This window comes from Callorhinchus milii, unplaced genomic scaffold (assembly GCF_018977255.1).
Source record: "Callorhinchus milii isolate IMCB2004 unplaced genomic scaffold, IMCB_Cmil_1.0 Scaffold2, whole genome shotgun sequence".
NCBI lineage: Eukaryota > Metazoa > Chordata > Chondrichthyes > Chimaeriformes > Callorhinchidae > Callorhinchus > Callorhinchus milii.
In genome coordinates this window covers 69,606,045-69,633,319 of record NW_024704743.1, presented here as the reverse complement: position 1 = coordinate 69,633,319, position 27,275 = coordinate 69,606,045, and the positions used below count along the sequence as shown (strand labels likewise).

Sequence of the window (27,275 nt, the reverse complement as noted above, 5' to 3'; positions counted from 1 at the left end):
CCTCCTTACTGTTTTAATGGCTTTAATGTTAAATAATTGAGAAGAGACGGCTCATATCAATGAATTCAGGAACAAAACAATTAATAACCAATGATTTATCTGTCTCAGAGTGGCAGGAATCTTTAGTAAACAGTACCTTTAACACTAGGTGCGTTACATAGAATGAAAAGGCACAGAAACAGGCCTTTCAAACAACTAGTTTGTGCCAGTGTTTATACTCCACACAAGCCCTCACCCCTCCAAATCCCCTTATTTTTTCCTCTTCATTCCCTTCTCCCTCATGTAAGTTTTAAATGAGGTTCCAGAAAAGTGAATGGGTTAAATTTACAGTCCGTGTGATCACATCAAATGTGGACTTTCCTGTTACTGTTCTCAGAGTAGCCGGGTTGGAATTCTAGTTCAGGAATTGGATTCTGCTGTTGGCTAGAAGGTTGCCATCCTTTTGGTAAACCAAACCTGAAAAATTTGGTATCTCTCTAACACTCTCCAACAGAAGACATGTTTCATGAGCTACAAATGCAACAAGCGGACCTATTCTCAGATTTCACTATTTGGAAGAGCACCGTGAAGGTGGATACAAGGAGAGATGGGTATCTACTGGTGGCCATTTGATGTGATAAATATCACATGGACTGGAAATCTGACCCCTCAGTGAGTTAGGGTGAAGAGGATGCTGATCTGAGATGAATGAATTTCCAAGATGAAGAGCAACATCTTAAAGAAAACAATAATAAAGCGAGCCCTGAGATGAAAATGAGACAGCTGTTAGAGCTGTTAAATCTTCATAAAGCACAGGGATCGATTAACTAGCAAATTGTATTTTTCCTGCTCTGTGGCTTTGATTTATGGTGCATTATTTTATTTTTATAAAGATGTTTGAAATGATGAACCAAATGTTAGTCATTTGCAGATCATAATGGCTAGAAAAATAGTTTCAAAGTACATGTCACAGAAGGTACTGCACCTATAGAACAATAAATTCAGGAGTTCAGATATTTGGCTCCATGTTAAAATGTTTAAATATATAATAGCAATAATGTAGCTAATCTAAGATATATACAAGCTATTGGCATATCCTAGAATATACAGTGTATTTAGTATTAGTGCCTGATGAAATTTAAAACTATGAAGCATAAAAATGAAAAGAAGTTTCCGACCACTATTTGTCCTTATTTATCCCAGTAAGGTCTGATTATTTTCCCATATGTTTTCCAGCATATAGGCACTGTGCATGCACAGAGACCTGCTGTGGAGGAGGGGAAGGGCCCTCTGTCACAGATATTTCCTAGAGACTAATGGCACTCGCAGATGCAATGCCATGTGCAATGTAACAGTGGTTGGCTGTGGATACAGATTAAACGTTTCCTGCGTGGACTTCAGCTGTCGGAAATACTTTTGCCAAAGATGTCGGCAAAACTCCAATTAAACTCATTAACTTGAGCCTGAATCCAATTAAAGAGGTCCCACATGCAGTTCACTGATGAATAATGCTCAGAGCTGACTCTGTGAGGATGGAGACAAAATACTGAACCAAAGAGAGGGTTTATAGTGTAAGACTGTGCTACCCTGGCCAATGTTCTGCAATGCTGAAAAAGAACAGCTTCTGAATTAAGACTGAATTTATGATGGTTTTTCATACTATCTCACATTGAAAGACAATGGTGTTAAGCCTGAGAACATGAAGTATTTGGGGCCCCTAGTGTGGATTAAACCGAGAGAAAGCAAAGGACTGTGTCCACCTGCAATGGAAGCCACCAGTGCCATCTACCAGATGAGTCAAAACCTAATATATTTTGACTGAGCGATAGATAAGTAGACGGAACTGGCAGCTCTTCTTCTATTACTGCTTTGCCAAGAGCCCTGGGGCGTGATCGACTGTACGAGCATTGAATTAAAGACACCTTAAGTAAATGCATAAATGAGACAATGCCATTATTTCGGTTTTAACATTGTAGAAATATGCTTTAAAGCTGCATAAGTTAATCCTGTTTTGTTCCTTCTTTTTCACAGAAAATGAGTTTTTTGTCCTTTTTAATAAGCCGCAAGAAAACCAGAAATGCTACAAGTACTACACTGCTACAATTCCCCTGAAGATCTTTAAAAAGGGACAGGATATTAACAGTATTGAGGCAGACTGGCTGGAACACATGACCCAGCACTTCACAAAGGGAGCCTCGCTGGTCGACGCTTTGATCTGCCTTGGAACCTTGACAGGTACTGAAACCAACCTTTTATAGAAAATTACTGTAGCTTTCTTTCCAATGATAGATTGCACTAATATTACACACTGTACAGCAATCTGGTTTGGAGATGGACTTGGTCACCCGTGTATCTGAGAATTGTGAAAAATAACAATAATAACCCTTGCATTTGATATAGCGCCTTATCACGTCTTCAAGACGTCTCAAAGCACTTCACAGAATACACTGTAGAGTGAACTGACTGTATTTTGTGGGCAAAACTCAGCAACCAGTCGTACACAGCAGTGTCCCACAAACAGTCGTGGATTGAATAACCAAATTATTATTATTATTTTTTGGAGGGATTATTATCCCCGGAAAAGTGATCCACCTATTGACTAATAACCGGGTTCCTACTTACTGCTAGGTAAACAAAGGCGTATGGAGTAAGGAAACTTGCCCAACGTTTCACCCTGCCGGGAATCGAACCCAGGTCTCTCGCTTGCGAGGCGAGTGCTCTAACCACTAAGGTGACCTGCTGTGATGTTTAATAGTTTCTAATACCAACTACTGGGAACTCTCAGAGCAAGGTGTTTGTTCGCTAGTTCTGCAATGCACAGATTCTCCACAGATTCATATTGGCAAAACACAAAGATTTACAAAGAATGTAAAGCATGGAAACAGGATATTCGGCCAATAAAATGTAAAAACTTGCACAGCCACACACAGACATAAATTGAAACCTCCAAAAATAGAATGGATTTGGGATTTTGTGAGACTATCTGGATAAAAAGAGTTGAACTTCACACTTGATAAAGGAACGAGACAATATTGCAGAGAAAATGATCCTCTATTCTTCTTGTTTCCCTTCTGCTCTGTAAAAGCAGGGTGTCAGTCAGTTCTTAGTACTCAGACCAATAATCTAGGCTTGCACTCCAAATGAGGTGTTGGTGGAACACTGCATCGTCGGATGGAGGTGCCATTCTTTGGATGAGACTTTGAACTGAGGTCCTGTCTGCCTGATCTGGGTTCTGGTGAACTTTAAAGAACCCATATCACTATTTGAAATCACAGGAGAATTTCCAATACTTCTCTGATTTGAAAGCAATTAGAGATTCGCCTCATGGTTCACGGCTGTTGGTGGGATATTGCTGTGAGCATATTTGATGCTGTGGTTCACCTACAAATACACGTCACAACACTTAATAATAAACCTCTGTGAAGTGCTTTGAGACTTTTTGACACAATAAGCCACTATATCAAATGCATAAGTTATTGTTATTATTTCTGTTATTATTATGTGTAGACTGGCCTTTGTGAAAATGTCAAACAGTTATGTAATTCACAGTGGTTTTATAGTTACTGAGTGCATAAAAACTAAAGGAAAATGGCTTGGGAGGTTTGCCAACAGCAAGGTAGTGCAATAATAGCTGCTACCCAACAAGCTACAGTTAGGTTTCCCTGGGTGCATTCCTAATGGATCATGTTGTTGATTTAGGCAAGATTCTCGTTTGCAGCAAATAAATCTCACACGTACTAGCTTACTTATTAACAGTTAGCGGTGATTTAAGTACAGGTACTTTTACAGATCCTGATGGGTTTTGGATGTAGATTTGCAGAACATACTCATTGCACGGGTAATAGCTGGCACCGCTGTCTGAGGCTTTCCCTGACAATCAGATAGAAGAGATTAAGAAGTGACGGGCTGGAGATGAGCTATATCGAGACATATGAGCACATTTGCTTTATATACATACCATTATATACACATACCATACAAGACGTACAGGATTTGTATGATAGACACACATGCTTTGTTTATTTACTTGCCCCTCTCTTTCTAAATCTGCCTTACCCCCTCACTCTCTACTCCACTTAAACTATATAAAACGCGTTTTGACTGTGCCCTCAGCTACCTCCTTCCTTTCACCTTATCTCCCACTGTGTTTGGGTTGCCACTCTTTGTCTGTGAAGCACTTTGACTCGTTCCCTATGTGAAAGTGCTGTTCAAGTCCTATCTAAGTGCAAGTTATTTTGTCTGCTGGACTCATTAGAATCCTTGAAAAATGATTTCTTACCCTTCCATTACCAGACACATAGCAGCTTGTCCTATGACTGTAAGCTGACCCACTGTAATAGTGCATGTGGGTTATACAAAGCTGTTGCTGGTCATTTCTCATCTCTCACTTGAGGTTGATGGTAAGATGGGTGTTCTAGAAGGATGAGACCAGATGGACTGAAGAGCCTTCTTCATCCAAACCAATCTTATGATCTTTGTTCACGAATCCTTTCCCAAATTTGGATTGAAAAATTAAATATGTGAAATGGTAAGTATCAACTCTCTGAAAATTGCTGTCCAACAGTCTTTAGCTATTGTCTGCTTTCAGTGTGACTCCCCTCGCGCCCCTCATCCCACTCTCCCCCTGCCAGCGTCTGTTGGACTTTAGGACACTGGTAGTTTAGCCAGACGCTGTCTGAAGCTTCACTGCTCTTGATGCACATGAAGCTCCATGTTTCATTGCTGTCACAAGGGATACTGTACTCACTCAGACAGGGATAATCGTCACATCACAACACATTTTGATCCCTTGTTTCTATCCCCTCCTTGCCTTGGTCACTGTTTCTTTCATCACTATCCCTCTGTACTCTCTGTGGAATGTTTAGTGGTGAAAGTACAATTTTGGAAGTTCTACATCCTCTTTTTCACCGCAGTTTTCTTCCCAATCACTGATCTCCCCAAGTCACTGAGAGAGTGAACTGATAAACAGCTCCCTTGCCTCTGGTTGATCTCGAGTAAGCCATTTTGAGTTGCATAAATATATGAATCCTCAATTTGGTGGCAAACTCTGGCATCTTTCTTTCTGTAATTCATCTAGCGGCTTCAAACTGTTACTGGAGTGTTGATCCATCAGTCTAGCACTTTCTGGTTCACTTCACTTCTGAGGTAAATACAATGCGATGTGAATTACAGCGAGCACTCCTTTGTGAGCACAGTTAACCTGAGGCACTGCCCTGATATCTGCTCATTACCATGTTTATTGATGTGTCGTGGCAGATCAGCCTAAAATCTGTTTGCCACTTCTTGCAAGATATCTGAGCTGTTGGTTAACAGAAGCTTGAATCTGAAATCTGAGATCCATGTCTCTTGTATCTTGGTGCATCCACTCCATCCAATAGCACATATCAGCCACTTGAAATTAGAATTATACCTCGCAAGAGGGGTTTAAGTTAACAACGCACTTTAATCCATTTGGACTCATCGTTCCATAGCACAGGACAACACAGTTTGACATGAATAAACCATATCTTAAAATTGTACAGTCATCAAAAAGCATTGTTTGATAAGATGTTAGTAATATTTTGTAAATTAGAAAGAGTGCTTGTTAAGCCCACATTACTAGCTCAATCTTTAATGTGTTAAGGTGCTTTCTATACAACACAGATTATCCTGAAAACAAATGAAAACACCAAGAGTGCATGGAGGTTCTTCAGTTAATTGTAATGGAAGTAGAGCACCGGAATAAACTTTTTTTGACATTTGTGAGAGCTGTGATGCATTATTTTATGATTAATATAATAATAACATAGAGAAATGTAAATCACCAGTTGAAGGGTTGGCAGATACACAGATATTTGTATGGTAATTACTTTTTTGACGTTCTGCACACATATGTACTGACAAAACATATTTTATGTTTGAACAGATTCGGCATCAAAGTCAGTGGATGGGCTGTTTATCTTTCAAGAAATATCTGAGGGCAAGTGTGAAACCTACGATGCAATAGTTGTAGAACAATGGACAGTGATTAATGTAAGTTGGCAGTGGGCTGAAAGGAGCTTTCCATTGTAAACCTCTACACTGAACTGTTAACATCCATCTGCTTTAGACTGGCCAGGTCCATCATTTCTAAAATACAAGCACGATAAAAACTAAACTCCAATCTCCATGTCAGCTTGACAGACATCCATTTATAGGGAGATCTGATATTGGTGAACCCCTTTCAAATCCTATTGCGAATTCCATATTTTCAACCCTAATATGTTCATAAATCCATATGGAGTGTAGAGACCTCTCAAGCGAAAAATATAATTAATATTGTTCTAGGAACACAAACTCTTCTATAATTCCCAATATACTATTGGGATATCTGAAAACAGTTTGTCTATATTTTTACCTGTGTAAAATATATATATATATATATATATATATACACTGAGAATACAGACAGTTAGGAACAAGTTCTATTGCAGTCTTATCTACTGTATTGTTAATATGCATCTTTCAATCAAAATTACCTTAGCATTGTTGAAATGATTACTTCAAGAGACAGATTTAGTCTACCTGAGCTTTTACAGAAGTTGAATATTTTAAGGTTGCTTCTTGTGGAGATTTTATTTAGGTCATATGAAGTTCAGAGCTCCACCTATCTATGCTTTTAGACAATATGAATAATTAATTCACTCTGTGTGAGTGCAGCTTTCAAAACAAACTAGAGGTTTGTTCGCCAACATTAAGTGGCGGCTCAGCAAAACCACTTGAGCTTCCTGTTGTGCACCCAGATGTGAGACATGTGCATAAGTATACTAAGCAGTCAATACAACTCATTTTACTTTAATACCAAATCCAAAGTCATGAGAACCATGAGGGTAATCAAAGATTGGTGCTGGTGGGGAAATATTGTGTTAAAAATATGTTAGAAATTGAATCTTCATGATCTAGTGCATAATTGTTAAAAGATTGATGTTTGCGCAAAAGATTGCTTCATTGGTTAGCCTCCACAGTAAACAAAATCAGATCAAGTGGTAAATTAATAATACATTGGAAATAATTTCCCTATGGGGTCCTGAAATGTAGTGGTTAGCGCACTCGCCTCGCAAGTGAGAGGACCCAGGTTCAATTTAGAGGCAGGGCGAAACCTTAGGCAAGTTTCCTTACTTTGCATGCCTCTGTTTAACTAACAATAATTAGGAACCCGGTTATTAGTCAAGTAGTAGAGCGCCAATAATTCCTTCCCCCAAAAAGTTTGTTTGCTCAATCCATGATTATTAGTCGGACACTGCAGTACACAAATGGCTACCGCATTTCCCCCACAAATACGCAGTCGATCCACTTTACAATATATTCTGTGAAGCACTTTGAGACATGAATGATATGATGAGGTGCTATATCAAATGCAAGGATTATTATTATATAATTATAAGTTGGAGAAGAAGTGAATATTCTGAAAACCTTCACAAATAAAAAATCTTCTTGTGGTCCAATCCCTCTCAACTTCCCAGAGAAAATTAGGGATGTACATTATTTTTAACATATAAAAGATAAGGAGCTGTTTCATGCCCTATTCACACCCCTCCATCTGGTCCACATTCCTGTGTCATATTTCAAGTACCGAGGAGTACTCAATCCCAGGACTGGTGCTCCCTTAATGTTCATCCAATTTCATTAGTACTGAGTGATGTTGGTTCATCTCTCGAGTCAGACTTATTTTTAATGACAGATAAATGTTTCCGTTCCATTTGAACATTGTACTTCCCTTCGCCCACAAAGTACACAGTCACTCCGTTTAACGTTAGCCTGTGAAGCACTTGGAGACATCTTCCTGGCATGAAAGGTGCTATATCAAATGCAAAGATTATTATTATCTTTATTATTGTAAAGCATATCTGAGCTAGTGATAAACGTTGGAAAATGTACTATTGCAAGGTTGATACTGTACTGTGGTGTACAGTACCACATCTCCTTGATATGTGTTGACAGAAAAATATCAATCTAACAATATCCAGGCTCCTGTGATTCTTTATTTGGTAAAGGCACTGCCTGATCACTAAATCATATGGACCAGAAGATCTGATCTAACAGATGAGATAGCAGATAGGTTATAATTTACCTTAGTACCCCCAATTAGGGAGAGAGAGTCAGGAAATTCTCTTCTGATTGCTATCTTGATATTCATGTGTGGACAGTGGTTGTGGACAAAATGGGCTTGGGTGTACATGGCTACTGTGGTCAAATAGCATGCTCACTCTAAGGCTCACTCAGGAATAAAGGTCATTTTGGAGAGTTATTGCCACTCTGCGAGCTGGACTCCAGTGGAAGGAGAATGTGTCAGACGCCCACAGGAAATGAGAACCGGGGAGAAAACAACTCTATCAAAAGTCTAACAATGCATCATTAGATCAGCTCTTGTTCCAGTCCAGTGCTTTATATTGCTTCAGACAACAAAATAATCATGATCCTATAACTATGAACGCGTGTCTCTGATTACAGTGTGGAAAGGAAGAATTCAAGCAAACAGATTGAGTGTTAGATCTTCACAATTGACCAAATACGTTTCAATAGTTCAGAGACCCTGAATTACAACTTGTCTTAGTTTGCAGATCATTTTGCCTTAAATCTTATGATGACACAGAAGTCTGGCAAATATTTCAATTCAGTTTTAAATTGGTAGGTGTTCTTCCTGCTAAGACCAGGTGGAATTTTGGGCTTCGGGGAGGAAGTCTTACCATTGTAAACTACTGAAGTTTACATTCTTGTCCACAATATCAGCCATTGGGAGAGCCGTCCATTAGATCTCTGAGGTTCCATAGAGAAAGTGAGCAAGTGTCAGAGGCTTGGAAACAGATCACCTGCAAACTCTCTTGTCTGGAGAACATTAAGGAAGTGCTTCCTGTGAGTAGGTGATTTATCTGTCACAGGGTTCAATAGTTGAAAGAATGAATGTTTGTTACTCTGTGCGGTATATGGTACTTGTTAAGTGCAGTGTCAGGCAGAGGGATTAGAACCACATAGAGGGATGCTACAACTGCAGCGATACAGAATCAAAAGGAGAATAATCACAAACAGAAACCGGAGGGTTATTGTGCAAAGTGGAGAGCTGTGCTACAGAAATCTGACTGCAAAAACTGCAGCTGAATCGTATTCTGAATGTTTCTATGTCTGTATAATAGTCATTAAGTGGGTTTTTATTGGTATCACATCTAACCTTATATTTTTAAGGGATAGTAATTTTTAGGTTTGTCTGTTATGGAGCGCCAGAAAATAAGATTTAAACCAACAATGAAAGAACTAACTTTTGTAGGGAAAAAGTTATTTGGTAAAAGGGGATGCTCTATTTTAGATATCTTAAGTACAAGCTTAGGGTTTAATCGATAAAAAGAAAGCATCATTCTAGATCTACAACAACAAATTGCATTTATATAATGTCTATATATAACGTCCAGCGCCTTTGGTTGTCAGGAGGACATCCAAAGGTGCTGGACAGTTGAGGTTTCCACCCGAACTGGGGGTTGGATTCGGGAAGTATGAAAGCCAAGGTGATGGAAAACTGACTGCTGAAGACTCAACCGGCAACGGAAAACCCAAACTGCCTGCTCCCTCCACTCAGTCTTGGTACTGTGGGCAATATGGAAGCTGGATTGATGTATAGAATGCAGGGAGAGGAAAGAGTGATACTGGGAAGTAATAAATTATTCCAATACCTTGGAGAAGAAAGGGTGTTGGAGATGGCATGATAGTTAGGGAACAGAGATGGGTTGGAAGGTATCTTGAAGAGGGGATAATGACAGCTGTTTTGAAGCGGATGGGAACTGTATCAGTGGACAAAGAGAGGCTAATGATGTCTGTTAGCAGGGGGGCAAGGAGGTGAAGCTGGGAGGTCAGGAGAGGTGTGGGGATGGGGGCAAGGGAGCATGTGGTGGGCTTCATTCGGGAGATGATGGAGGAGAGAGAAGAGGGAGAGACAGGGTTGAAAGTTTGGAGGGAGGGATTGGTGGAGGCTGTAGGGGGAAGGGGTGACAATCGTGAAGAGATGGTGTGCTTGTCATGGATTGAGACTCATTTTATTTCAACATTTTAATATTTCAACCATTTAATGTGGTTGTATTACTGATAATTTGATAATAGTGATAATACTGATGGTTGTATTACTGATGGTTTGAGGCCACAGAGCAGATATCTCTGTAACTGTCACATCCTGTTGGACACTTAAAGATTGACTGATAAAATGATTGTTTTTGATCTATTTTTCAGACTAGTAAACAATCCGAAGATTTTTATTTTGTTATTTAAAAGTTTACTGATTTGACGAATGACAAATTCTGTGTCTAATAGGGCTGAGACAATACAATATTAATCAAATCCAATACAATAGTAATCAAATCAAGCAATGGTCTCTTACACGTTCAGTGTGGCAAAAAAGTACTGATCAGACCGAGAAAAAAATATTTTTTGAGCAGCTTATCTAACTCCTTAAATTATCACTATGGTGATAATATTAATCATCCTCATAATCATCATTATTAGCATCATCCTTACATTTGGAATAGTGCCTTTCACATAAGTAGGGTGTATCAAAACACTTCACAGGATGTACTGTAAAGTGGAGTAACTATGTGATTTGTGGGCAAATGTTTGGCAAAAGCCAATTTGTGCAAAGCAATGTCCTACAAACAGCCATGAAGTGAATGACCAATTTTATTTGGGTGATTGTTGGCCAGGACACCGGGAGAAACTCCCTTCACTGTTCAAGCACATTTCGAGCACTCATATAGCACATTACATTCCAGTGCTTGATATCACACCTATGCAAATTCTCAAAGAACATTTTGAAATTACTCATTCAGTGTAAACTAATATGCTCTTTTGCAGTGACACTTCTCAAGTAGTAAAATGAAGTTGATACTTGATATTATTGGCACATGCACAGCCATAAACACACTCACAGGGGTATAAATCTCAGGAACTGTGCTAGTGTATGTAGGTTATAATATTCTCTGCTTTCCTGTGGTAAAATGCACAACACTCTATGGACACTTCAACCAAACATCCCGTTTCATTTGTCTCAACTCTCACTACGTTGTTTTTGCATGAGCCCCAGGCGATTCAAGACTCTACATCTGGATTATATAAGAAGGATTCAACTATATTTTTTACATTGGTGTAATCCTGCGTATTTGTTCCCAAAATTACATGTGATTTAAAATCTTACCCTAATGAAACTTCTCCAAGACAGGTCGAACAGGCTGGAGAACAGATTGTTAATGATAAGTGGAGAATCTACCTCAGTTCTTTCAATGGCAATAAACTTCACTCTTTTGGATAAGCTTTGTATGAATTGTCAAAACTAAGATAAGACAAATGCATAATGTGACCTGTAAAACATTCCTTCCCACTGTGATCAAAGTAAACTATGTATAAAGTACTGTGCAGCCAGACTGATCTGAACAGTATCACCAGATCCCATTGTTTGAAATAACACAGTCTCCTTTTCCCCTTGTTCCATGTTCAACTTTGTAGTATAATGTAATATTTATGGCTAACGTAATTCGAAAGTATCCTGAACTAGTATTATATTTTGATAAAGGTACAAAATAAGCAGCAACAAATTCAGCATCTGATAGAGATAGATAGATTAAGGTTCTGAGTAAAACTCTTCGTCGGAACATATGTTACAGATCAGCAACTCAGTAAAATGTGGGATTGTATTTGCGTTCCACAGCTGCATGGCACAGTGCCACTCAGCTCTTACCAAAGTTAACTTAATAACAGCCGGTAAGCACTATAAACTGTTGCGAGAATGATTCTCAGATAACTAAGAAATGTAAACTAATGCCAATAGTTATCTAAGTACAAAACTAGCATTGTCATTAATAACAGAAATTAATCCGGCTAAAATTCACAGCCTCTTTTTTTTTCTCTGCAGGGAGTGGAGGTGAAAACAGATTATGTTCCTTTGCTGAACTCTTTAGCTATCTACGGCTGGCGGTTAACCTGCGTGCTTCCTACTCCCATTGTAAAGAGAGACAGGTATGGATGGCATTTTGAGCGGGACTCAAGCAGTTTACTAAATTGAGGCAGCCTGCTGTTAAAATGCTCTGTTTCTTACTACTTCATGGAATACTAGCTCAGTTGACGTAGTGCCTTATCACAATGTCAAGACATCTCAAAGCACAGGATTTACCTGCAAAGTGTAGTGCCTGTGTATTTTGTAAGGAATCGCAGCAGCTAATTTGTGCGCAGCATTGTTCCACAACCAACTAATGAAATGTGCAACCAATTTTATTCTTTTGTCTTGATAATGGGAATCCCGTCCTAAAGGTACAACAAAAACACATCAGCATATGATAGATGTTAATGACTCTCCTGCATAGGTTTAGGATACTGTACTCAGTCTCTGTTCTTTAGTCAAAGTTCAGGTTTAAGGAACAAAGCTGAAACAGCAGAAGTACTGTAGATTGCTTTGGCTCGTTGAAAGATATGCCATTTCCTTTTACCTCTTCAGCTTTCCTCCAATGCAGCAACATCTGCTGTAACTCAGGAAGATATGCTACACTCTGGTATTCACAGTTCCTGTGTTATCTGTTATCTCACGCAAAAGTATACAAGAAAAGATAACAGGAAAGATGTTATACCCCAGCATTGTATTAGTAGCATCTTTCACTGCAGTGAAGATAATAATTGGCTATCTGAGTCATAATGTCAAGAGAACTAAATAAACAACAGCTTGCATTTCTATAGCGCAAGTTCACATGGGGTAACGTCTGGGAACACCTCATGGGGATGGGGACACTGAGCAAGGGAGAGGGAGCTGGCCATAGGCATGTTCAAACAGGTAGGATTTGAGGCAAGACTTCAAGACAGAAAGAGAGGGCAAGAAAAAATGGTAGAGGGAGGTAATTCCAGGGTTAGGACATAGAACTGAAGGCTTGGCCACTAATAATGGCATGGATATAGCGGAGGACATGCAGCAAGCCTGTTAGCTGAGTGGAAGGGACGGGTGCAGGAGTGGAGTAAGAGGAGACATTTCAAAACATTTGAAGACATTTAGTTTAGTGATACTTCGTGAATTTACCAACCTTGGCGGTGTGAGCGTACAGTAGGACTTCCTTATCTATATGCTCCCTCTGGGTGATGTCATCCGCAGACACCGGGTAAACTTCCACATGTTTGCGGATGACACACAAATCTACTTTGCCTCCTCCAGTACCAACTCCAGGTCCGCTGATGTTCTATCAGCTTGTCTGGCAGACATCAAGGCCTGGATAAGTGTAAACTTCCTGCAGCTGAATGTGGACAAGACGGGAGCCATACGCCTTGGCTCCCGTCAACGTCTTCACTCCTGCGGATCTAAACTCCTCAACCTCCTTGGGCTCTCCCTCAGACTCACCAAACCAGTGCGCAACCTAAGTGTCCGGTTTGTCCCCCAACTGTCCTTCTTCCCGCATATGGGGTCCCTGACCAGGACCGCCTTCTTCCACCTCCATCACATTGCTCGCGTCAAACTGTACCTTACCCCAAATGCAGCCGAAACCCTTGTGCATGCATTTGTCACCTCCCGCTTGGATTACTCCAACGCACTCCTCGCTGGTCTCCCCAGCTCCAGCATTCACAAGCTCCAGCTCAGTCAGAACTCTGCTGCCCGCATACTGACCCAGACCAAACTCCATACCCACATCTACCAGTTCTGGCCCAGGCTCCTCTGGCTCCCCATCGCCGAACGGATCGACTTCAAGATCTTCACTCTCGTGTTCAAATCCATTCACTCCCTGGCACCTCCCTACCTCTCTGAACTCCTCACTCCCGAATCCACCACCTGGTGCCGCTGCTCGACTGGCACCTGGTCATCCCTCGCACCCTCTGCCCCACCATCAGACGTCGTGCTTTCAGCCACTACAACAACAACAATAAAATTACATTTGTATAGCGCCTTTCACGATGGGAGGACGTCCCAAGGTGCTGGACAGACAGAGTTTCGGACCCAAGCTGGGGATCGGGATCGGGGAGGATGGAGGGCAGGGAGGGGAAGCAGGGTGATCGAAAGCACAATCGAAGAGGAGGGTCTTGAGATGGGTCTTGAAAGAGGCCCCAAAACTCTGGAACACTCTCCCTCAATCTCTCCGCCTTGTCCCCTCTCTCCCCCCTTTCAAGTCCCGCCTGAAGACTTTCCTGTTCGACAGTGCTTACAGCCACTTCCCACTCCCCCCGGCTTGGAGTCAGGCTCCGCCACTGTTAAGCGCTCTGAGATGCGTGGAGGGTGCTATATAAGTGCAAGTTGTTGTTGTTGGGTGCTTAATCATTCAGTACAAAAAACGCATTATTACTTCACATTGTCAAGGTTAGTAAATGTATGGACAAACAGAGAAAATGATCCACTTGCAAAGTGGATAAAGTTAGCGATAATCAGTCATTTTACAACATTGGCTAAGGAGATTTGCATATTGGGAAGTGAATAATTAAAATCTGTGGGAACATGCTGAGTATGATAGATCCTATTGTTGTAATTGAGGTGAATGTCACTCAATAACCTTAAAGTGATTATGACATGTGCAGATATTATGACCCATTAATAACATGGAACGCAATGGCCGTTATAATAATTATCCTTGCATTTGATATAGCACCTTATCACGTCTACGAGATGTCTCAAAGTCCCTCACAGAATATACTAAAATGAATTGATTGTATATTTTGTGGGTTAAATTAAACCTACTTCCAAGGAAAATAGACCGGAACTAAAATAATAATAATAATTAATAATAATAAATAAATCCCAATAAACTTCCTGTATCAGTTTTGCTCAATCAGCAGTTTTCATGTCTCTGGATCAGAAGGTTGTTCGATCGATTACTGGATTAGGAGTTGAGCTCATTAGCTACACTGATCTCCTCCAAGTGCAATACTGGAGGAATGCTACACTGTTAGAGGTTCCTCAGATGAGATGTTGAAACATCTTTCTCTTCAAATCCTATGGCTTTATTCAAAAACAATAAAAAATTTAATTTATATAGCACCTTTCACATCAGGAGGATGTTCCTCAGCGCTGGATAGTGAAGCACCTGAGCTGGGGTTTGGTATTAAGAGGGATGGAGTACAAGAGGTGGGAAGTTGACCGAAGACACGGTCAAAGAGGAAGTTCTTGAGACGGGCCTTGAAGGAGGCAAGGGAGGGAGCAAGTTGAAGAGACTGTGGGATGGAGTTGCAGAGGGCGGGGCAGAAAGGCTGAAGATCACCGACGGTGGGGTGTGCAAGGCTGGGAACATGGAGCAGACTAGTGCCTACTGAACGGAGGGAGCGGACAGATAGGTAAGGTTTTAGCAGGTCGCAGAGGTAGGGAGGGCAAGACCGTGAAGGGCTTTAAAAGTGAGGATGAGGATTTTAAATTCGATCCTCTGGGGCAGGAATGGCTAATCTGCGGTCTGTATGACTTCTACTCATGTGTAATGGGAGGGCCCATGTGGGTTACCCATCCCTGCTCTGGGGGTGGAGAGCAGGTAGAGAAAGGTGGGGATGGGGGTGATAGACTCATGGAGCCTGGTGCAGGAGAGGACACAAGCTGCAGAGTTCTGAATAATCTGCAGCTTGTGGAGGGAAGATTTTGGAAGTCTGGTGATCAGGGAGTCAGCACAGCCAACCCTCGACGTAATGAAAGCGTGGATGAGGGTCTCGGCCACCTAAAGGGAGCCAGGCAATGTTGGGGAGGTGGGGAAAGGCAGAGCGGGTCATGGCAAGGATGTGGGGTTTAAAGGACAATTGAGGGTCGCACAAGATGCCAAGGTTCTGCAGTGTAGTGAAAGAATTTCTCTTAGTCCCCTGGTCAACAATCCTCCAGAATGCTCGATCACTCCACTGTGCCTAAACTGGCTATCTCTTTTTTTTACAAAAACAGTTACTGTGCATGCTAACAATTATTGTGAAGCAAAATTTCTGACATTATAGGCACTATAAAAAAAATAACTTTTTCTCTCCAGAGCATATATTTAAAAAGAATTATTAATGCTTGAGAGTGATTTCAAATCATTATCTTAGATGATGGGTCAGTGCTTAATTTATGACGTCATGTGAATCCCTGAGGAGATAGCTGTCTTGCCATTCTTCCAATTAACCATGTTTCCCTTCATATTCCTTATAATTAACATATAATTAATGTGTCGTCTTGGCTCACATGATTGATAGAACTCTTGCCCCTGGAGAAGAAGGTGTGGATTCATTCCCTATATCAGAACTTGCTGCTCACAATCGACGCAGACACTCATAATAATAATAATAATAATAATAATAATAATAATAATCCTTGCATTTGATATAGCGCTTTTCATGTCGGGAGGACGTCCCAAAGTGCTTCACAGAACACACTGTAAAGTGAATTGACTGTATATTTGTGGGCGAACGCGGCAGCCAATTGCGCACAGCAATGTCCCACAAACAGTCGTAGATTGAAAATGACCAATTTCTTATTGTTTTTTGCTTTGGAGGGATTATTATTAGGCGTGTGGAGTAAGGAAACTTGCCCAAGGTTTCGCCCTGCCTGGAATTGAACCGAGTGCTCTAACCACTGAGCTATAGGGCTCCACTCCACTCCACTGACACTCCAGTATAGTTCTGGGGGAGTGCTGTGTCACTGGAGATGCTGTCTTTGGAAGAGCAGTTAAACCAAGGTCCTGGCTATCTGTTCATGTGGACATTGAAGATCCAACGGCATTAATAGGAACGTGATTTTCTCATCAATCCTTCAAATTAATTGGTTGCTCATCCCATGGCTGTTGTGGGACCTTCCTAGCACAAATGGAAGGAATATATCACTCCAAAAATAGTCACTATTAGTGACAGTAATTGCTCTGCAGTGCTGTTTGACCTGATATGCAATGACATTTGAAAGTTACAGCAAGGAAACGGGCCATTCGGGCTAACACAGTGCCACATGAGCCTTTTATTCCCCTCTTCCATACCCCTCTATTCATCTCTCCTTGTGTATGCAAAGTATGAAGTTTCCTCTTTAATTAGTTGATGCTTTACGCTTCAATCAGAGCTTCCAGCAGTAAGTTCCACATTCTCATTACCCTCTCCATGAAGACGTTTCTCCTAAGCTCCCTTTTAGATCTATATTTATATTCCCTTGTTATGGACTGAGGAACAAGTGGAAAAGCCTATTCACACCCTCCTCATTGAATCGTTGCATGATTTTAAACATCTGTATCAGATCCCCTCTCAATTTTCATTAGTAAAGCTCTAATATTGTGCAATGAAAGACAAATTCTTCTTATCCTGAGTACAAAAGGCTTACTGCTTGTGTGAATGTAAAAATAGATGTTGGTATTTAATTGATCTTTAATACCATGGTAACACGTGTTAAATATTACAGATAAGCAATGTTGTCAGTTAAAATCTGGAAGGGAAGCCTGTCTCCCTGATGGACTGCTGGGTAAAAGCATGTACCAGTGACCACTGGGTCATGCAGACCAGAAGGTTGCAAGTTTCCCACTCTGCTCTGAGCCAGCTGATTTTAGCTGAGGGAATTGTATGGAGCTCGATGAATGGCCTCAATACCTCTGGATGGTGAGGGAGAAAATTAAACATAGTTTCTTCCCATATTTGAAAAGAGAAGGGCGTTTCTCCCCGTCCTGGCCAATAATCCCCCAAATTAAATTAGTCATTTACTTCATGGCTGTTTATGGGACGGTGCAGGGAACAATTTAGCTGCCACATGCCCCCGGATAGTCTCCACACTTTACAATACTGTGTATACTATGCAGCACTTTGAGACATTCTCTTGACATGAAAGGCATTTTAATAAATGCAAGGATTATTTATTTAATAAATTCCATCTGGAATCCTCCAATTTACTGCAATGAGGCTAATGGTTATACTTATTATGAGCATGATTTAGAAGATATTGATCAAATGATAATAATAATAATAATCCTTGCATTTGATGTGGTTGAGAACATTTCTCAAAACTCATTACAGGATTTACTATGAAGTATAGTGTCTGTATTTTGTAGGCAAAATGATGATGTACCAGCACTGTGTTGATTCATTTTGAATAGGTTAATGATCTAACAGATTATTTTAAGATTAATGTTTGTAAATTGCTCAACTGAATATTAATTTACTGATGTCTTAAGTCAGTGGTTTAACACAAATCTTTGCAAAAGTTGCATGAATAGCTGACACAGGCACAGGACGTTGACATTTCCCCAACAACAGGCATGAGAACACAAATGGGGTTGTGTTACAGAGTTCTTACAAATTTTACAGTGTCAGCTGCTCTTTTCCAATTCTCTTCAAAAAGAGTCTGTGGTTAAAATGCAGTTGGCTTGGTCTGTCTGCCATCACATTTGTTGCCAGTGAAAAATATTGCTTAGGAGCTGATATGTTCAGTGTTTTAAAACTGAAAAGCTATTGAAATGGAGCACCAAATGAGCCAAAGGAAAGCGAAAAAGATCAGAAAAGTGGTGTGAGGAGAGGGTTGGGTGATGACAGAGAACCTTTAAAATGCTTCTTATTCATTTGTGGTTGCTTGAACTGAGGGACATGTAAGAGTCATAGGAATGTATAGGACTGGATGAAATCAATAGAGTCCATCTGTTCATAAAGAAATATCTGTATATGATAGTGTTTATGCGATTTGTGTTTTGCAGCGAAGGGAACCTTGGTACAAAGCAGATTGTTTTTCTTCAGAGACCCTCATTACCCCGCAAAGAAAAGAAGAGAGAGTCAAAGGTAAATGGCCTAACATTCCTCTTTTTGTTTTCCTTGGCAGCAAGTGCAGCTTCACAGTAATTCAGCACAGCAGTAAATTTGTATGGGAAACTGCTTTAAAAGTGTGTGTTTTAAATCTGCAGGGTCAGCACATTAGTGTTTAACCCTGTTGAGTTTAGAGTTTAATTGAAGCATGAAGGTTGCAGCAATTGCAAATCCCTTTCTCCCCTTTATTAGAATCAGGATCTTATTCAAGTGACTGTCAAGAGGACTATTTATTGTAGAGGCAGAGTGGAGCCAGGACAGACTCTGCTAATATTTATTGCTTTGATTTTTTTTGCTATATCTTGACAAATAGATAAAGGGTCAACAAATATTCCGGCGTGGCAAGAAGGCCTTGCCCCTTTAATTGCTGGAAATGAACTTTTTCCCTTGACTTCTTGATTGTCCAGAGTGTGGGAAAACATATGTAGTCTGGCAGTGATATATTCAAGATTCACTATACGGTGTATTGACTGCTTATTTGTTAGGCAGCTAATTTTTATGCACAGCTATTTCCCGCAAACAGCCATGAAGTGAATGACCAATTATACTGGGGAGGATTGTTGGCCAGGACACCGGGAGAAACTCCCTTCTCTTTTTCAAATCGTGCCATGGGATCTTTAACATCCACTTGAAGAGGCAGACAGGACTTTAATTTAATATTTTATCTGAAAGATTGCATCTGCAACAAGGTGGCATACTCCAGCAACGTATCGGAGTGTCACCTTATATTGTGAATTCAAAGTTCCAACGTGGCTTGAATCTGCAAGCTTCTGACTAAGAGGTGAACTATTATCCTTGAGGATAATAGTTGTAATATTGATTTTTTTTAATGAGACAAAAATTTTGTTTATTAACATTTAATAATATTATTATTAAATTAACATTTCAGTGCCTTGGGACATCCTCCCGACTTGAGAAGCTCTCTATAAATATAATTTTGTTGTTGTTGTTGTAACATGTTTGTATAAAAAGCTGTTTAAAGGAACATTATTAATATTATACTATAGGTCTACTGTACGCAACTAAAATCAATTAATGATTAAGGATAAATTATGACTTTAACCTTTTAGATTGATCTAATTGTTGGAGTTACACCCTGATGTTTTCAGTTAAGTATCACCCTGGCTCAGTTGGTAGCACTCTCACCAGTGGGTCAGAAGGTTGTGGGTGTGAACTCAAATTTGGCTTATCTGACACTCCAATGCAATGCTGGGGGAGTGTTGCACTTTCAGAGGTGCCATCCTTTGGATTAGACGTTAAACTGAGGTCCCATTTGTCTGGATGTTCAGATGGACTTTAAAGATCCCATGGTGTTATTCGTAGAACTAAACATAAAACGTTACTGCATAGAAATGTGCCAATTAATCTGTGCTAATGTTTATACTCCACATGAGCCTTCATGCCTCTCAATTCCTTCTTCCAACCCTTCCTTTTCTTTCTCACTAATGTATGCATCAAGTTCCTCTTAAATACTTATATATTAAAATATTTTAAATGTTAAATTATTCTAAAAGAGAATGATGGAGTTCCACTTTCCTAGCCCAGCAAACCCTTGGATGAATTGACACTTACAAAGTAGTACTTATAAAGAATGTACAGCACGGAAACAGGCCTTTCGGCCCAACCAGTCCATGCTGGTGCTTATATTCCACACAAGTCTTCACCCATTCCTTACTCTTTCCCATACCCTTCTATTCCCTCTCCCTCATGTGAAAGTATAGCTTCCTCTTGAATGCATTTACACCATCTGATTCAACCACCGCTGCAAGCAGTGAGTTCCACAATCTCACTACTCTCTGCGTGAAGTAGTTCCTCTTAAAATCTCTTTTGTATCCCCTAGTCGGTATCTTAAATTTGTGTTCCCTGGTTCTGGACTCCCCAACCAGTGGAAACAGCCTATATGGTGATTCACTTCAAGGTTCTCTGTGGGACACTGCAATACAGAAATTGGCTGCTATGCTTCCTACAAATCTGGAGGTACAACAATTATCAATGAAGTGCTCTGAGATACTTAGTTTTCTAAGCCCTTTGGCAAATCTAAAGGTTTATTATAATATAATTGTCTATGCAATTGTTTGGCCACTGAAAGAAACTCCCCTCTCTTTTTTGAACAGTGTGCTATCATCTTTAAGATCATGATACAATATTCAAAAAAGAGAAAATGGAAAAGATAGCATAAGAACGTATTATGATGTATTTTTTCTAGGCTTAAATAAAATCCAATACAGTCATCTTGCAATACAATCTCCCAATCACTATAACTAACTTAAATGTAAGTTATTAATACCATTTAGAAATGGCTTTGAGGAGAGTGCTCCTCGATCATTTTGAAAATTTAGTGATGCTTAAGGAATGGAGAATGGAGTTTAGTGGTAGATAACCTCAATGTAATGCGTATACTCAGAATGAAGCCCATTCAGCGATCTATTCAAACGTGCAAATCTTTGCTTGTTATAGAATCATACAATTCTACAGCATAGAACGAGGCCATTCGGCCCATCGTGCCTGTGCCTGCTCTTTGAAAGAGCTTTCCAATTAGTCCCACTCCACTGCTATTTCCCATAGCTTTGCAAATTTTTGCTTTCCAAGTAAATATCAAATTGCTTGTATGTTATCAATGCTTTTATATTCCAACACCCTTTTATAAAGCCCAGGAGCCCATTAGCCTTTTGGGTTGCTTTCTGGCCCTGGAAATTTGCTTTTAGCAAGCTATTTATTTATATTTTAAAATCTTGTTATACATCCACTGCGCCCCCCCCTCCCCCACACCAGCCTCCCGCCTCCCCCACCACCCTACCCCCACACACCACCCCCTCCTCCCCCCAAACCACCTTCTCTGCTTCCCCACACCACCCCTCCCCCAAACCACCCTCCCCCCTCCCCCAACACCACCCTCCAACAAGCAAAATTTGTGTTAATAAGGAATCTTTGCGGCCAAAACACACAGAATTTTGGTGTTTGGCTTGGAGAATTCAGGAGTAGTCCACTTGATCATTAAAAGTTCATGTTTTGAGTTGAGGAAACCCACAGAAGATCCACCACAGAAGATCAACACTGAGACAGCACTATTTAACAAGGAAGGAACTTACAGCACAAAGTAAGGCATAGAATTTACAACATTAAAAAGTCCTTGTGTCAGGGTCTAACAAAATGGTTGTCCTGGAGGGGAGCAAACCACTCAAACAAGAGGGAGGGGTGTCTTTCTTCTTGTAGTTAAACAATCCTTGAATAAGAAAAAGAATGCTCTGAAACTATTGCAATTTTTTTTTGTTCCTGCTTTAACCAGCTTTTGCTGAGGTGCGAACCACATATTGCAACAGCAGAAGTACATGTGCAATACAGATTTGTCAGCAATTCCATCATCAGAATTGTTTTCCTCGCAGCACCACCTCAGAACTATGTGGCAGACTTTAATCCTTTCCACTCCAGAGAGGCCCAATGTTACTTCATATGGATTCAAATCTCATAGGGACCACATGAGTCATACAGCCTCTTTTCTACTCCCTATTTACAACACCAAGAGAAAAAAAAAACCTCTTTCCTGCAGGGAAACATCAAAGAAATATATCATTAGCAAACGATAAGCTCCATTCATTTGAACAGATACTGTAGTCTCGCGAAGCAATTCTGTATTTCTGCATCTTAAACTATTGCAAATTGATGAATTATCAAAGCAAAGTTGAGCATGAAATGCTGTGGGTGCTTTAGACACATTTGAATGGGATTGGTTTGAACTGCATGGATTACATAATCCTTGCATTTGATGTAACTAATGCCTTATCATATCAAAATGTGTCAATGAACTTCACAGTAATTACAGTTAAGTAAAGTGATTGTGTTTTTGTAGATGAACGTGCCAGGCAGATTTTACGCAGTGACATCCCCCAGACACACAGAAAGTGAATGACTAATTCAACTGCAGGATTTGTGGCCATGATTGGGGAAAAAAATCCCTTCTCTTTTCGACTAGTGTCATTGGTTCTTTAACGTCCACCTAAACAGGCAGACAGCTCATCTGAAGGATGACACCCAACACTGCACTGGAGTGCAATCCTAGACTGTAATTTCAAAGTCCCTGATATGGGATTTGAACCCAAAACCTTCTCACGCAGAGGGGAAGGTGCATTGTGTGCAAACTGCAAGCTAGAAGGTAGAGAAGTTGGCCTCCTGGAAAAACAATAGAACTGGGGTGACAAGTTATGGGTGCAGCTGTGAAGAACAACTGCAAAGTGTGTGGATACTGATGTGATTTCTTTCCTTGCCTTCAGAAAAAATCGGCAAAAGATGATAAGACAAGCAAGCAAAGCAAAAACTGCTCAAAGCTGAAAAATGGCAAACTGGCTGACGCAAACAAGGCAGAAAATCAGGGGCAAAGCACAGCAGGGGTGGAAGGCAAAGTGAATGGTGACAATGAAAATCCCTTGAAAGCAGAGGAAGATGAGAAGGAAAGTGCTGCAGCAGCTGAGCCTTTGCAAGACTCTGACTGTGTGCAAAACACAGAAAGGCAGAAAGCTGCAGAAACGACTGGGTGTGCTGGTGAAATCTCCGTTTCAGAAAATGCACTGGATAAAGGCAGTGACATGAAAGACATTTGGGAAAAAGAGGATCTTAAAGATGAACGGGAAGAGATTGAGAATAAATTTTGGAACGACACTAGTAACAGATGTGAGGAAGAGGTCAGTCAAGCAGAAATTGCAGCTCCAGTGAGTGGTACGTACCCAGGCCCCAGTCAGGAGCTTGGCATTGCTCCAGCTGAAGAGGCAGCAGCTGAAGCCTCAGGGGAAACAGCTTTGCCTGGCACACAAATAACTGAGTTGGTACCAGAGAAAGAGGAAGATGGAACAGCAACGTTTGATGGTGGTAATGCAGGCGCTGAGTAAAGCAGAACTCCGATTATAACTGAGATCAGAAGAAAATAAAAATTTATCGTGTTTTATCCTGTGGAATATTCTTTTACCTGCTAGATTGTAATATACTTTTTACTGTTCTGATAAACTTTTTAAGCCTTATTGACTCTTTATTGACATAGTGAATGAGGTCAAACAACTTGTACCCCCTTTGCTTGCTGTGCAATAGAAACTAATACAGATGTAGGCCACTGGTTCATGTCTTTTCTTATCTGATGCTACAATTGTTAGTGTTACATTTTAACAACAGAATTAATAATGTGTAAAAATATTCAAATGAGATTTTTTTATTGCTTTTTTTCACATGAGACGAATTGATGTAACAATCAAAAATGTAACATTTTTATACAAAATGAAATATGTTTAATTCAGTAACAATCATTATTTTCCAGGTTATGTGTGTTTGATTTCATTTTTCTAAATAAAGCATTCTTTTATCTGGGAAAAGTGAATTGAAGCATTTATACAATAAACTTTGCACAAATGCTGTAAAGTATGGTACTGGGAAATGCAGATCAATAATCAATCCCAAAATCGATCCTTAGCTTTTGCCTTAGCGCTAATCTTAATATACGGTGGAGATAAGCGCTCGGCGACGCAACCCCATTTGAAGAGCACTATATAAATGCAACTTGTTGTTGAGAAAATCAACCCATTAGTATTTTTATTCCTGATCCCAATCCAATGACTTCTGGAATGTGCAAATGTGTGGACGTTGGGTACAGACAGGATCAAGCTTGAATGGCACATCTCTTAGACGTGTGTAACGTCACCTTTTGACATGCATATATGACAAATGGCCACTTAGCCAAAGTACTAAAAAAGCTGTCACTTCCTACAGAACTTGTTGTAATCCACCCCATTTCATCGACTTCAGGAAAGGCAAAGAGAGCAATGGACAAAAATATCATATACGACCTTTAAAGAGGTTTTAACATTTGTGTATTAACGTAACACAGCGTGTTTTAATCCTGTACAGAAGTTTATTGCCATTTAAAAAATGCTTATATAAGCAGTAATGTTGTTGAGGAACGTTTCTGAAAGTTCACCTGTTCTTCTGATCTCATTGTCCCTTCACAATACAAATTTCCATTATAAGCGCACGTTGTCACAACTGGGGTTCTAATAATAATAATAATCCTTGTATTTGCTATAGCACCTTATCACGTCTTTGAGACATCTCAAAGCACTCCACAGAATACGCTGTGAAGTGAATTGACTGTATATTTTGTGGGTGAAGCATGGCAGCAATTGTGCACAGCAGTGTCCCACAAATAGTCATGAATTGAGCGACAATTATTATTTTTATTTATATCNTTTTTTGAAGGGATTATTACCCCTGGAAAAGTGATTTGCTAATTGACTTAACAACTGGGATCCTACTTACTGCTGGTGAATAAAGGCGTTCGGAGTAAGGAAACTTTCCTAAGGTTTCTCCATGCCCGAGAATCAAACACATGTCCTCTCGCTTATGAGACAAGTGATCTAACCAATATGTTACAGGACTTCACAATTTATTCTACACAAATCTCACCTAAAAATTCATTCTCATTGTATACTGAGGACCTGAGGCACAGTGACAGCTTTGACATAACAACTGAACGGAGACAGAATAAAACTTCCACTTAAAAACATACATTATAAATAAGAACAAGTATTTGAATAATGAAAGTCTGTATTGTTTGGTTTTACAGGACAGTTAAAAAGTTCTTTAAACTACTTTTTTAATATATTTTATGAGACTGTCTGAACCCTTAAAATTATTGCTGTCTGCAGCATGCTACATCTGGTTTAACAATGCAAGAAGCTGTTATTGGGATAGGATAGACATTGGGGCGAAATTTACAGTAAATTTCTTAATGCATTCCTTACGATAATTATCGTTGATTCTAAATGTCAAAATGGGAAGAAATTTCCAATTGTAAGTTGACGTTAATTGTTATTGGTAATAATTATCACGAGAAAGATAATATGAAATACCACAAATTCCACCCCACTATTTAGGCTTTACTTAAAAATATGCTCTTAAAATACACACAGTGACTCTACTACACTTGACAGTGTATTCTGTGAAGGGCTCAACGATGTGAAAAGGCTCTGTATCAAATGTAAGCACCATTATTATTATTATTATAACTTCAATGGCAGCATAATTTCATCAGCACAAAGGTAGAAGTGCATAAAACAGTACGATTTAAAACTTTTTATCATAGCCAAATATCTCTTCACCTTTGGAGGAGCTTACAGAAATACTGATATACATTCCCTGTAGGGAATCTCCCATCCTTGCTCAGCTAAGCCTGTCGGCATGTCTCTGACCTAGATTTGCAGAATGAAAGTGTGCTGGAGGTCCTATTGTACAGGAATCTGACAAACCCTGTTTTTGGAGCTTTCCACAAAATGCCCTGCAGACGAGCGCCTGCTGGTTTGTACAATCATTCCCCAGAGATGTGTTTAGACATTTTCAGGAAGGTGGCATATCATGTTTGTTTAAAAATACTACTGGGTCCAAAGAAGCACACTTTGTGAGTTCCACCATAAAACAGGGATAAATTCTAATAAACTGTTTCTGTTCATAACAATGTCCACCCAACATTAATTTGGTGATATATATTTTCCCCATAATGACAGAGGGTGGTCATATACCAGACAATGTTTGAGAAGCTGTGTTTCGCAGTCTGTATAATTGCACCACCTACAAGGACCACCTACACGACAGTCATGTGTGAATTGCAGGAACATTAATTCTGAAAGCACAAATGCCTCGCTTCAGTCATTCAGTAAAGTACCAACATTATCTTATCAGCTACACAGGATGAGCATAGAAGATGTGGATAAGTCAGGATAGGTCACACGCAGAGAAGAGCTTGTTAGGTAGAATCCAGAGTCTTAATCCACAGTCTCCGCTTAACCTTCTCTGCTCCAAGGAGAATAATCCCAGTTTCTCTAGCCTTTCCCAATAACAGACATCCCTCATTCCTGGTACCATCCTGGTAAATCTCCATTGCACCCTCTCCAATGCCTTAATATCCTTCCTAAAGTGTGGTGCCCAGAACTGAACACGGTCTCTAGCTGAGGCCTAACCAGTGTGCAAGGTTCATCATAACTTCCTGATTTTGTATTCTATGTCCCTATTTATAAAGCCTAGTACCCCGTATGCTTTTTTAACAGCTTTATCTACCTGTCCTGCCACCTTCAAAGATTTACCTATATGAACCCCCGGTCTCTCTCTTCACCCCCTTTAAGATTGTACCATCAGCTTATATTGCCTCTCCTCATTCTTCCTCCCAAAATGCATCACATCACATTTCTCCACATTAAACTTCATCTGCCATATATCTGCTCATTTTACCAGTCTGTCTATGTCAATTTGCAGTCTGGTACTATCCTCCTCACTGCTTGCTACTTTCCCTAGCTTAGTATCATCTGCAAACTTGGAAATTTTACTCCCTATACCCAAGTCCAGGTCATTTATATAGATCAAAAACACTTGCTTCCAGTCAGAAAAATAATCGTCTTTCTGTTATGTATTTAACTAAAATGAAGATGTAACAAAAAGGTTGCTGTTTTTAGTGATTAGCGCTTGCCTTGTTAAAGACATAACACAAAGACTGATAGTAGCTTATGATAATGGGCATTAAAAACAACCGCAAAACAACAACACCA

The 27,275-nt window shown here is 40.0% G+C and overlaps 1 protein-coding gene across 2 annotated transcripts in view; it reads left to right on the top strand.

Annotated features, from left to right (window-relative positions):
• Positions 1–24,046, top strand: part of rftn1a (raftlin, lipid raft linker 1a) — a 58,065-nt gene extending 34,019 nt beyond the window's left edge. For both annotated transcript variants that reach the window (XM_007897599.2, XM_042332386.1), the window contains 5 exons: positions 2,011–2,214; positions 5,885–5,991; positions 11,882–11,985; positions 18,597–18,678; positions 22,971–24,046. In XM_007897599.2, the coding sequence (XP_007895790.1) occupies positions 2,011–2,214; positions 5,885–5,991; positions 11,882–11,985; positions 18,597–18,678; positions 22,971–23,582 (1,109 nt within the window). In that variant the 3' untranslated portion in view covers positions 23,583–24,046. The remainder of the gene's footprint in view (positions 1–2,010; positions 2,215–5,884; positions 5,992–11,881; positions 11,986–18,596; positions 18,679–22,970) is intronic.
• Positions 24,047–27,275: the final 3,229 nt, after the last annotated feature.